General features: G+C 54.0%; 1 protein-coding gene across 7 annotated transcripts in view; it reads right to left on the bottom strand.

Annotated features, from left to right (window-relative positions):
* Positions 1–6,573: 6,573 nt before the first annotated feature.
* The window catches only part of IL4R (interleukin 4 receptor), a 37,313-nt gene continuing 31,654 nt past the window's right edge, over positions 6,574–12,232 (bottom strand). For 6 of the 7 annotated variants that reach the window (XM_025853979.2, XM_025853980.2, XM_073888148.1 and 3 more), the window contains 3 exons: positions 10,732–10,810; positions 9,893–9,942; positions 6,574–9,090 (listed from right to left, as the gene is read on the bottom strand). In XM_025853979.2, the coding sequence (XP_025709764.2) occupies positions 7,596–9,090; positions 9,893–9,942; positions 10,732–10,810 (1,624 nt within the window). In that variant the 3' untranslated portion in view covers positions 6,574–7,595. The remainder of the gene's footprint in view (positions 9,091–9,892; positions 9,943–10,731; positions 10,811–12,232) is intronic. The other variant, XM_025853983.2, reaches the window with a different exon arrangement.

Raw genomic sequence — 12,232 nt, forward strand, 5'->3', positions numbered from 1 at the left:
GCAAGAGGCTTGACTGCTGACTTAGCTGAGTTGTGGCCTCTGGCCACCCAGCACATACACCTGGGGCATGAATGGCCTCAATCATGCTCCAGCCCAACATTCCATGAGGTGAGCCGCTGACCACAACCCTCCCTTATGCCTGCACCCGGACCCCTTCCAGGGGCAGAAGGCAGCACACTTGCTGGGGAGGAGAGGAAAGGGGGAGATTGAGCAGGGTCCAGAGTGCCAGGGGTTGGAGGACCAGGTGGCCAAGCACCTGATCCAGGGAAGCGGGCAACCACATATGAGCTGAGGCTCCAAGCCCTTGGTGCATGCTCCACTGTTCCACTGGACTTCCTTTACAAAACACATATTCACAGATAAAATTATTAAGGATCTCAAGATGGGAACCTCAGAGCTTCAAATTCTGAACACTACTGAGCTGGGGGCAAGTTCTGAAGCCTTCCCTGCTCCACATTCACTTCAATAAGAGATGCTAGATGTGTATGGAGGTAGGGGGTGGACAGACATTTGACAGAATCCTCTAGAAGTGGAGACAGAGTGTCAGTCATGAGAAATAGGTTGGGGATGTAGGGACAGGGCTGGGATGTGTCCAGAACCCAAAATCAGACACATGAAATTTCCATGTCCTAGTTCCCTATTGTTGCCATAACAAGTCGCCACAAATCTAGTGGCTTGAAACAAAAATGTATTATCTTACAGTCCTGGGGCTCAGAAGACCAAAATTGGTCTCACCGAACTAAAAATCAAGGTCTTGGCTGGGTTGATTGATCACATTCCTTCTGGAGACTCTAGGGAAGAATCTATTCCTTGACTTTTCCAGCTTTGAGCGGTCACCTACATTCCTGGCTCATAGCTCCCTTCTTCCATCTTCAAAGCCAGCAGCCTCGTATCTTCAAATTTCTCTCTGACACTAACTCTCCTACATCCCTTTTCACTTATAAAGACCCTTGTGATTATATGAGCCTTGGGCCCATCTAAACAATCCAGGATAATCTTTCCATTGCAAAATCAGTCCATCAGCAGTCTGGATTCTACTTTCAACCTTGACTTTCCCTTGCAATGTAACATAACATGTTCACAGTTTCCAGGGATTAGGATGTGAGTGTTGTTGGAGGTTCATTATTCTACCTACCACAATCTTTAAGGCTGTTTTATGACTGCAGAAGAAACTCTGTGGTGGCTTACACGAAAGCAGGTTTATGGTTTATTTAAGAATCCGGAGGTTGATTTGATCATTTGATAATGTAATCAAGGACCCACACTCTTTTCTTCTCCCATTCTGCCATATTCAGACATTATCTTTCATCTCCAGGCTTGTCCCCTCATGATCACAAGATGGCTGCCAAACCACCGTCACATCCAAAGCAGCACAGGTGATGTCAAAGGGACCCTCTCCTACTGCTGCTCTCTTTGGTTAGAAAAGAGGACTGCCAGCTTGCACTGCGGTTCCATGACAAAGAGGAAGGACCAGATTTGTTAACCAACTTGAGCTGAATTTACCAGCTGGAAATCAGGAAATGCCAGTTCCTGGATGGGGTGGGGTGTCAGTGGATGGGAGCGAGTGGTCCAGATGGCCAGAATCGCAGATCAGTCTATAGCTGGGGTCAAAGATTAGTCTGTGGCCAGGGCTAGGGGTCAGCATGTGGCTGGGGTCAGTGTGCAGCCAGGATTATGAATAGGTCCATAGTGTGGGTCAGGAATCCATTTATGGCTTGAGTCAGAAGTGATTCTGTGGTTGGAGTCAGATTTCAGACTGGAGCTAGGATTCGAAGTTTGGTTTAGTGTTATTCTCTCCCTCTGCATCTCTCTCTTGTCTCCTGCTCTGGGTTATCGACACTGATGTGAGTGTTGTCTAGTTGTATCCATGGGATGAGGTGAGCTTAGGGTCTCCTACTCCAGCACATTCCCGTTGTCTCATTCTCTTTCTCTGGAAAGATCTGTTGAAAGCTTGGTGACTCGGGTCTGCGGGGAGGAGAGAAGCAGAGTCTGGGCAAGACCCTGTGACATGGGGGAGATATGGAAGAACATGAGCAGAAAGGAGTAAAACAGTGAGGGTGGGAGGGAGAAGATATATGTAATGTGTATGGATAGGTGGGGAGAAACACGTGGTCCACACCTCTGCAAATAGACAAAAGCACTGACTCTGCATGTGAACATCTAGAAGTTGTTGGACAAATTGGTGGCATGAAGCCATTGGGACCATTTCTGTCTTGGATTTCTGTTGGCTAGTCTGACCTTTTTTTGCAATAAAATAGCATTAAATTTAAAATGTTATTTCCTTTATGTTTTTTTTTTAAAGATTTTATTTATTTTATCTGAGAGAGAGAGAGAGCACGAGCAGGGGGAGGGGCAGAGGGAGAAGCAGATCCTGGGATCATGACCTGAGCTGAAGGCAGACGCTTAACTGACTGAGCCCCCCAGGCGCCCCCCTTTAATTACGTTTTATGCCGTCACTCCCACAACACCCACAGACCTCTTCAGTATAATAAGAAGAATGCGAGCAGGCCCTTGGACAGCACTAACCATGTGCAGACACCATCCTAAGGCTTACATGAACTAGCATATTTAATTTTAACTACTGGTCCATGAGGGTGGTACTAGTATCATTCCCAGTTTACAGATTAGGAAGCAAGCACAGAGAGGTTAGGTGACTGGCCTCCAGCCACACAGCTGATCCTTGGAGCACTCTGAGTTCCTAAAGTGTGTCAGACCCTTTTGCGAGGTGCTGACAGGGATGGGGAGAAAGGCAGAGAAGAAAGAGAGGTGGGGCCAGGGGCACCGGGATCTCCCAGGCATGGCGTCAACCCAAACTTGGAGGCACCGGGACAGAGGCAGACGCTGGGGCCAGAGCGGCCTCAAGAGGGCAGCAGGGACCAAAGAGCGAGCCTGCAGCCAGTCTGACGCAGCCATTCCCCCCCACTGGCCAGGCGCCCCTGGCTTGTCAATAAACGTGTGGGAAACGGTGGGATTTTGAGAAAGAACTGGCATTGTCCAGCCGACACATCTGCTCCTCACCCCGTCGCTGCGGGCTGCATGCTACTTCTCTCAGCCATCTTTGTTGGGGTGGAAACTGAAGCCCAGAGTAGTCAAGTACTTTGCCCACAGTCACACAGCCCCTGATTGGCACAGGCAGGTTCCAAACGAGGCAGGATGAGTGCAGAGCCCTTGCTTCTTGGAGTCTCCGTGTTCCGAGACCTGGAAGAGGGGTATGCAAATATGGGCAAATGGTGGCCGAGAGTGGTCAGGAATCAGGGCTCCTCATGGGCAAGTCCGGCCCACGTCATAGCCCTGTTGTGGGGATCTGATGAGCTCATGCCTCCCTTGCAGTGGCTCAACTTTCGTGGGAAAATAATGTCAGAAAGTTTATTCAACAGGATGTTCATGGAGTTACACCTTCAAAAACAAACATTCATTTTGTGATCGCCCACAGGGAGCCAGGCGGGGGATGGGATTTCCGGTGGTTTTCACTTTCCTCTTTATACCTTTATGTTTTCTCTGAATCGGAGAAGGCCGCACGTGCCAATTTAGTAATCAAAAACAAACAAACAATAAGCAGGGGTTTTGTGTAAAAAATAAGATAAAATAAAATATAAAATAAAATAAAATAAAATAAAGCAGAGGCTCGCCTCCCCCAGAGGGCGGGGGATCTTTGTAAAATCAAGGCTGGAAGTGTGTGGGGATGGGGCCGAGGGGGGCCGGGGGGGACCCTGAGATCAACGCATCTCGGGCCGCCCGGGGTCTGCGAGGCCCATCCCCCTCCCGCCCTGCGCACCTCTGGTCCAGCCCCGCGGGGGCGCTGGGAAACTCCGCCGCCGCCAGCATCTTGCTCCGCCCCACCCCCACCAGACTACTTCCAGCTGCAGTACTGGGCCGGGCCCACCTGATCCGCCAGGTACCCCCTCCTCCAACGCTCTTGGGGCAAACGTTTGATGCAGCCCTTTCCCATTCTTTCTTTGATCTTTCTGGAGCCACACTGAGACAAGGGACAAAGGTGATGAAGATGATGGTGATGAGGGAGACTATCTCCAGGTTATCCCTAGGATGCAGGCCTTATTATCCTTCCTGTTTTACAAACAAGAATGCCAAGGCTTGGGCAGGATAAAGGGGATGCAGCAGAGAGGGGGTCTGGGGCTTCATGACGTAAATACCTTGGGGTTCCTTGCCTAATTTGGAGAATGGGGGAGGGTGGGGCAAGGACCAGATTTTAAGAGGATTTTTAAGAGTTCTTTATTGAAGAAATTCCAAGAAGGCCCCAGGCAGCCAGCCATTCCCTGGGGGAAGTCACTTCACTCCTGAGTGAGAATATCAGCAATGAGGATTTTAAACCGCCTCCCCCTGCTCCAGTCGCTGTTGTCAGGAGGAACCTGAGTCCTCCACTTTGACAAGGTGGGAGGGAGCCCTGCTGGATGGAGGAACACTTCCAGTGGCTTCACTTCCCTTCGCCGGCTCCTGCTTATGGGTAGCTTCGTTTGGGGATTGGGGAGATTGAAGATTGGTGCCTGGTTTCCACCGGACCATGTTTCTCAGTGCATGGGCTACTGTGCAGTTGAGCCAAGATGTAAATTCCTCCCTCTGGCTCCCATCCTGCCTATCTCCCACCTTGGTCCCTGGCTCACTGTGCTGTAGCCGATCTTTTCGAACTGCGAATGTATCAAATTCATTATGCCTCAGGGCCTTTGCACTTGCTTTACCCTCTGCCCAGAATGCTCTTCCTCCAGCACTTCCTGGCTTCTTCCAGTCACCGAAGGTTCAGCTTAAATGTCACCTCCTTAAGGACCTCCCTGTTAGATCCCCCTACCTCAGACCCCATAGCACTTTTCATAGTGCTTTTCTCCATAGCACCCCTCAGTGTTTGTAACTTTCCCCTTCGTCTGTTTAATGACTGTCTCCTGCACTGAACTGTAAGATCCAGAAAGAAAAGGGACCTTGTGTCAGTTGCCTCAGCGCCCAGCACAGTGCTGGGCACACAGTACGTGCTCAGTAAATATCGGTGGGAGGTGCCGCTTTCTTGCCCACTGCTTCCTCCTTCCCTGTGTTAAGCTGGAGAAGAGCATCTGGGGAAGCAAGAACAGTGGCCTTTTCCCCGGCTTCCCTGAACCTAGGAGGGTGGTTTAAATCCACCTAAAAAACGGAAGGGGTCTAATTCTCTATTCCCACCTCCCAGAGCCCAGACGACTCTGTATTACGAGTCTCAGCTGATGACTTGGGTCCCCTTCTCTTGAGATCATGGGGGAGAGGACAAGGAGATCAGTCGCGCTTCTGTGTTGGACTTCCATCCCAGCCACCCCTCCACCACGCCCACAAACATGTTTTCTGAGACAACGCTCAGGCAAAATGGATTCGAGCTGACATTCACATAGGTGGCTTGCTGTACACGAGGAGGCGTACCGTGGTGGCTGGGAGCTCTGCGGTCTGACCTGGGTCAAGTCCTGCTCCGGGTGTCCTCGCTGTGTGGTCCGAAGCTAAACCTCAACCTCTCTGGGCCTGCTTCCTTATCTATCAAATTGGGATAATAATCGCACCTGCCTCCTAGCGCTATGAGGTAGTGGATGTGTATAGCACTTAGCATATTGCGTGGCCCTAAATAGTTATTTTGATTTTAAATTATTATGTTTTTTATAAAGAGTTCTTGAAGGCAGAAAGTCCAGAGGACTAGTTCAAGCTCTGTCATTCACTGTGTGACTTTGAGCAAGTCCCTTTTCCTTTCTAGCACTAAGTTCCCCCACCTGTAAATCGTGGGGTGGGAGCTGACTCTGGCATTGAAAGGCACAGATTTGGGCTCAGGATTTCTAATAAACATCAGGCTGCATGTGAGGTCGTGAGCTCCCCATTGCTTCTAGTGCATTGTGTAAAATGCCAGAACAGAAAGGAACCTCAGACAACCAAGCCACCTATTTTGCAAGTGTGGCCATCAGGGTAGCTACTCAGACACCAGAGTGATCACGGACATAAGAGCTTAAATCCCATCTGCGTTTTCATGCTGTCTGCCTGGATGTCGAGCATGGATCACCTACAGACAGCCTGGCTAATGGAGACCCTGCCTGGGTTCATCTATGGACGGGCCCGCCACTAACTAGCTGTGTGACTTGGCAAAGTGTAGCAGCTGCCGGCAATCTCTGTCCGCGTCTCCCCGACGTGCCAAAGTGTGCTCCAGTAGTCTTTACTCTCAGCCTGGGGCCTTGGGGAGCAGCCAGTCGTGCTGGAGAATGAATGCCTATGGAAGGAGCCCTCGACCAGACGGAAGCTGGTGGACAAGCACCCCAGCTCCTTCACCTTTGCAGGGATCCCTTTAGGCATGCGTCCTGCATGGCTATCCCAGGCGCCCAGAGGGGTGAAGGTCAGTAGCCCTGCTGGGTAACACACCCTTTCCTACCTCCTGACCTTCCCTGACTCACTGCCCCCTCCTGAGCAAGGTGTCCTGGAGTCACCTCCTAAAACAACGACCTGCACTTGAATCGCGGTCTCGGAGGAACCCAAGTAGAGACAGAAAGTTACTTAATCTCTTGGACCTCAATTCCCCTGGACGGCAAGATTCGAGTTAACAGAGGAGACAAAGTGCTCACAACCAGGTCCAGCAGTATGTTTATTTAAGAAGGAGGGGGCGGGGAAGGAGATAAAGAGCCTTTATTTATACAAAACTCCACACCCTCCTGCTCCACCCTCCCCAGCCTAGACAAATACCAGGTGATAAAACAATCTTTGAGATGCAAACAAGCATTACTCAACCTGAGGGGTAGGTCAATGTGCAGGCTAAGTGTGCCTGGTGTGGTCCGTCTGGAACGCCCAGCATGTCAGGGTCACTGGACCGGAGCCACTCTCTTTGTCTGGCGTCTCCATGGCTGCCAGCAAGCATCCATGGGGGCACAGAGAGGCCCCGTGCTTCACAGGAGTCCCCAGTCTTACGGTCATGTGGGACCCTGATGGCAACTCGTCATGGCTTGACGATCACAACCTTCCGTGTCCTCTGGTGTCTGTTGCCTGCATTTGACGAAGCACGCCCTCCCCACTCCAGCCCAGATCCCACCTCCAGTGTCAACCCAAGGGAGGTCTGTTGAATGAATGGGCGCCTCTGGCCAAATGACCACCCTTCCTGAACTTTAATGTCCCATCCATTTCCCAAGGCTTCCAAATCCTTCCCCTGTTGGCTTGGTTAGTTGCTGGGCTCGGCGTCCAATTCACAGGCAGCAGCAGCTAATCCCAGGGCTGGGCAAGACATGGTGGACAAAGCAGGCCTGGGGTCGGGGGGAGGCATGACAGGGACAGCACCCTGGACAAGCTGGGGACCGATGAAGTGGCCAATGGCTGGTGCACAAGCCAAGGGGCCCAAGGAACTCCTGATCTCTGAAGCTGCCTCGACCCCATGCCATCCACTCCCATGGGATATGCTGAGCCCAGACCAAGGCTGGGAGATGGGGTGGGGTGGGGGGGTCCGGTATCTGTAATCCCACATCAGACCACCTCACCACTTCATACCGGGGTTTTCCGAGACTTTCGCAAATCTGCCAGCCCAGCCACCTTCCGGGGAGGCGGGGGAGGCCTGTCACAGGCCTGGCTAAGGCCCTCCCGTGACAGCGGTGAGGGGGGGGACACACCTAAGAAGCGCTGATGCACGTGGGCTCAGTGGAGAGCATGGCCATCTCTGTGGGGGTCTGGCTTGAGCTCTGTGCATTGCTGGGGGCAGGCTGGAAGGACAGGGAGGGCTTGCCCTCCTCTGAGATGCCCAAGGGGGCCAGGGAGGCTGGAGAGAGGCTGGCCTCCAGAGGAGCCCCCCCTGGCAGGGTGTCTGGGGCCCGCAGGGGGCTCACCAGGGGCGAGGACTGGTCTCTGCAGCAGCCACAGCAGGGGCTGGGCACCACGTGGGCCTTGCCACGCTCCTCCTGGCTGTGCCACTGCTTCAGATGGCCACACAGGTGGCAGGTGAGGGCCGAGTAGACGATGCTGCCGGCCAGGTCGTCCCTGAGGGTGTCTGTGGCCTGCTCCGGGGCCAGCAGGGTCTTGTGGCTGTCCCCTTCCTTCCCCGCCGGCTCCACATCCAGGTGCCCTGGGGCGCTGCCTGCGAGGACCAAGGCCCGAGGGCTGTGCGCTGGCTCTACGTCCAGTCCGAAGGTGAACAGGGGGATGGGGGCAGGGGCCCCAGGGCCACCAGGAGTGAGGCTCTGGAAGGGTTTGTAGCCCCCCTCCCCATGGCTGGCCTCATCCCCAGATGTCCCCGGGAGCAGGCTGGAGAAGGCCTTGTACCCTGCTTCCCCGGAAGGACCAGAGCCCGCCACCCCGGCGTCGGGGGCACAGGCCTGCTGCACGGCGCACATGAATTCCCGGTAGCCGCTGCTGGGGCCCGGGCCAGGGACCGGGGCCTCCCGGTGCTGGAGGACACTCTGGCGCAGAATCTGCTCCCAGCTTTCTGGCTCAGGCCGGGGGGCGGAGGGGATGCCGGGGTCTGCTTCCCCGGGGCGTTCGGCTGGCTCTGGGTGGCAGTCACCCTCCCCGGGGGCTGCGGACTGGCCCAAGAGGCTGCTGAAGCTGCGGTACGCGGGGTTGTCTGTGACGACAGGGGGCATCTCCACGAAAGCCGGGCTGGCTGGCCTCGGGGTTGGAGAGGCCCAAGGAGTGGACTTGGGGTGCAGAGGCTGGGGCCCCGCACCCAGGAACTCAGCCCAGGGCATCTGAGGGCACTCACTTCCTAGAGGAGGAAGGCAGGACTCCTCCAAACCCTGTGGGCAAAAGCCCCCAGGCTCCCCCCCGAGAAGGTCCAGGAAGAGGCTTTCCGTCAGCCGGGCTGCGATGTCCTCCCTGCCCTCCTGGAAGCTGCCCCCGCTGCCCTCGGGTGATGGGCAGAAGCTTCTTTTATCTTCCTCCATCTCCTCCTCGTCCTCATTCTCCACCGGGGCCTCAAGGAGCTCCACACGCTGCACCACGCTGATGCTCTCTGGCCAGAGGATCATCTTGCTGACCTCCACAGGGCACCATGCTGATTTTCCAGGAGCCTGGAAAGGCGCATTTCTGGCAGTCTTAGAGGAGTCCTCGTCCGTGTCCATGCTGTGCTCCAGTAAACAGGGCAGGAGCTTGGTAAGACAGGTCTTCCAGTGTCTTTGAGAGCAGAGAAAAGTTTAGTCAGGATTCATTTTCTCCGCTAGAAAAACTCCTACTCACCCTTCAAAGCTTGGCTCTGAAACCATCCCGGACTGATGTCTATCTGTTGCAGACATGCCTCCTGACTTCACAATCAATAATCTATCAGTCTATCTCCATTACCACACTGGGAACTCCTTGAAGGCAGGGCCTGTGTTTTATTTTGGGATTTCTGGAGGCCGCCCATAACCTGGCAGCTAATACAAACTCAGTCTACTGAATAAGGAAAAGTCTCTGTCAGGGACAATGATATTTAAAATACTTATCAATCTAAAATATTTATCAATACCACAGCATAAGTAATGACTGTGGCCACAGAGTCCTAGGCTGGGGCCGTGTGAGGGAGGAGCTAGAGGTGATGGAGGTGTTGGGAGGTCAGGGTGATGATCAGGTTCTCAAGGATTCAAGATGGCAGCTCTCTGCCAACCAGTATGTAATTCTGCCAACATTGTAACCACTGTTCAGCTTTCACCTCTATCAGCCTTGCTCAGGCCAGACTGACATTTCCAAGGGGGTTCAGCATGGGTCTGACCCCCCTCCCAGTGAAACTCAGGGGGCTTAGCCACCATGCCCGCCTCCCCAGACCACCCCTCCTCCTGCCACCCCTCAAAGCCCAATGTCACAGGACAAGTGCTGAATGCTAAGGAGGAAAAGGCAGACGTGGAGGTAGGGTGTGACCCCACTCTTAAGGTGGGCCCACTGCCCCAATTCCAATCCCTTCCAAATCCACATAGGCTGTGAGTCAAGTTCATATACATACGGGCATTTAGCTGGTTCCTGGCCTCGGGACCGCTTCCCCCACAGTGACACCTAAAATACGGAGACAGCCAATGAAACAGGATGGAGAAGACTTGTAGCCCAGCCTGGCACACAGCAATGCTCAGTGAGTGTTTGCTGCAAAAAGGCGGTAAAGATTGACATCATACCAGCCAGAGGTCCAATCGGGTCACTTCAGCTCTCTGAGCCTCAGCATCCTGGGAATCAATGATACTGCCCTGATACTAAGTTGCTGGGGCTGATGGTAAAAATGGCCACCGTGCTCTGAAGCTCTTCCCACCCCTTGAAATTGGCCTCACCAGGCGACTCGCTTTGACCAAGAGAATGCCTTGGATGTGACACTGGGCCAGCCAGCTCGGGGATGACAGACACGGCTTAGTCACCCCCACGCCCCAGTTAAGAGGCAGTCGACTTCCGGATCCGAAAGGGCCTAGGCCAGATCCCTCTACCCACACCAGTGCATGGAGCGCAGACTGCCCACCTGCACAAGCAAGGGCTAAATCAATGGTTGTCGTTTTGACTCTCTAAATTGTGGGCTGATTTGTGACACAGCAAAGCTCCCTTCCCAAGGGAGGTAAGAAACCAAGTGACCGACCCAGAGGAGCCCGCTCTGGCTGAAGAGTGGCCATGGGAGCCAAGGGGCAGGGAGGGAAGCCCTCTGGGCTCCTAGTGACCACACAGAAGCTGCTGAGACCCTGGAACCTTCCTGACTTCCCATGGGCAGTTCCAAAAGCCACCCGAGATCCTTAACATCCCAGCCGCTTTGACTCCTATCTCCTGCCGCACGCAGTCCGAAGCATCCTCCCCAGCCCACGCTCCTACCTGTGAGTCCTGGATGACTATGGCCACTAGGGGGCTGTGGGCTGGGTTGGGAATCTGGTCCCACCATCCTTTCTTAATCCTGAAAAAGAAAAGGAAGAGGTATTGGATGTCATGGCCAGGCTGGTGCTCCTTCCATGATGGGGTCAGAGACCACGCTGAGTGGTTCTCAGATGTCTTGCCCTAAACCCATTCTACAGAGGAAGAAACTGAGGCCCAGAAGGGAAGTGACCACTGGACTGTGGGCAGAACAGCCAGGTTTGTGCCCCAGGAGGATGGGTCTCCTGACGTGGCCACCACTGTCCTCGGTGGGAACAAGCCCCAGGGAATTAGGAGAAACCCAAGCGGTAGAGAGAGAATTCTGGGTTTCCCCATCAGCGATGGTCTGAGAAGCTGAGGAGACCCGGAGAATCTGCCCGGGTCTGTCTGGAGCCACAGAGTGTTGGTGCTGGGAGGGGAGGGTCTCCCATCACCTCTGACTGGCCCTCATCCACTCCACTCGGTCAGGCGGCATGCATTTACTGAGCACCTACTATGTGCCACTCACTGGGCCAGGGCGTTGGGAACACAACAGTGAACAAGACAGACAAAATCCCTGCCCTTGCAGAACTGACCTTCTAGAAGAGACGAGACATCAGCCAAAGCTACTTAAGTGTCATGAATAAAAATAAAGACGATGGGGAAGTGGGGGGAATGGAGAGTGTGATCCAAGAAGGAATCTCTGAGGAGGTGACTTCTGAGTGGCGACTGAAGGTGGAGTGGGAGCCACAGAGATGCCCGGGGAAAGGGCCTTCCAGGCAGGAGGGGGGACAGGTGAGGGGGAAACTGAGGCTCAGGGAAGGGGAGAAGACCAGCCCGGGGTCATGCAGAACCATTAGTGACATGACACGAAGAGGGGAGCCTCTCTTTATTGTGCAGCTGCAAAGTGTAAGACGCCTTCCCTCGGTCAATCCCCAGCCATCGCTAAGCCTTATGGGGTGAGCCAGGGCTCGCTAGACCCATTTCAGAGATGCGAGGTCTGAGGCCATGAGACACCATGATTCCAAGGGCCTGAGCTCACTGGAAACAAGGCTCCTCTACCCTCCCCACCCACTGTGATCCAGGACTCTCTTGGGACTCTTAGGACTCATGAAATAATGCTCCTTCAACCTGCAAAGGAGGGACCCAAGATGGACAGAGGGTCAAGCCTCTCGGCCACAAAGCTACCGAGCTCCAAGCCCAGGATCTGAACCCAGATCTCCAGACTCCATTGAGGCAACTGTCTAGCATTCCTCTTTCTACTGCCACGTACCCCTTGTGTGTGAACCACACCCTGGGTACCCAGGGTGACCCATTTCCCTTCTGCCGGAGGAAGGTCTTTCCCCAGCTCATTCTCCCCCGTCAGGCCTCAGCTCAAAGGGGCCTGCCTGGCCTCCCCATCCAACACAGCACCCCGAACATTTCTCCCCTTTGCCCTGGTAAATTCCCTTCAGCACATGGATCGCTATGGAAACCAACTGTGGTT

Source organism: Callorhinus ursinus, unplaced genomic scaffold, assembly GCF_003265705.2.
Source record: "Callorhinus ursinus isolate GAN/ISIS: 27379988/994484 unplaced genomic scaffold, GSC_fseal_2.0 scaffold87, whole genome shotgun sequence".
Taxonomy (NCBI): domain Eukaryota; kingdom Metazoa; phylum Chordata; class Mammalia; order Carnivora; family Otariidae; genus Callorhinus; species Callorhinus ursinus.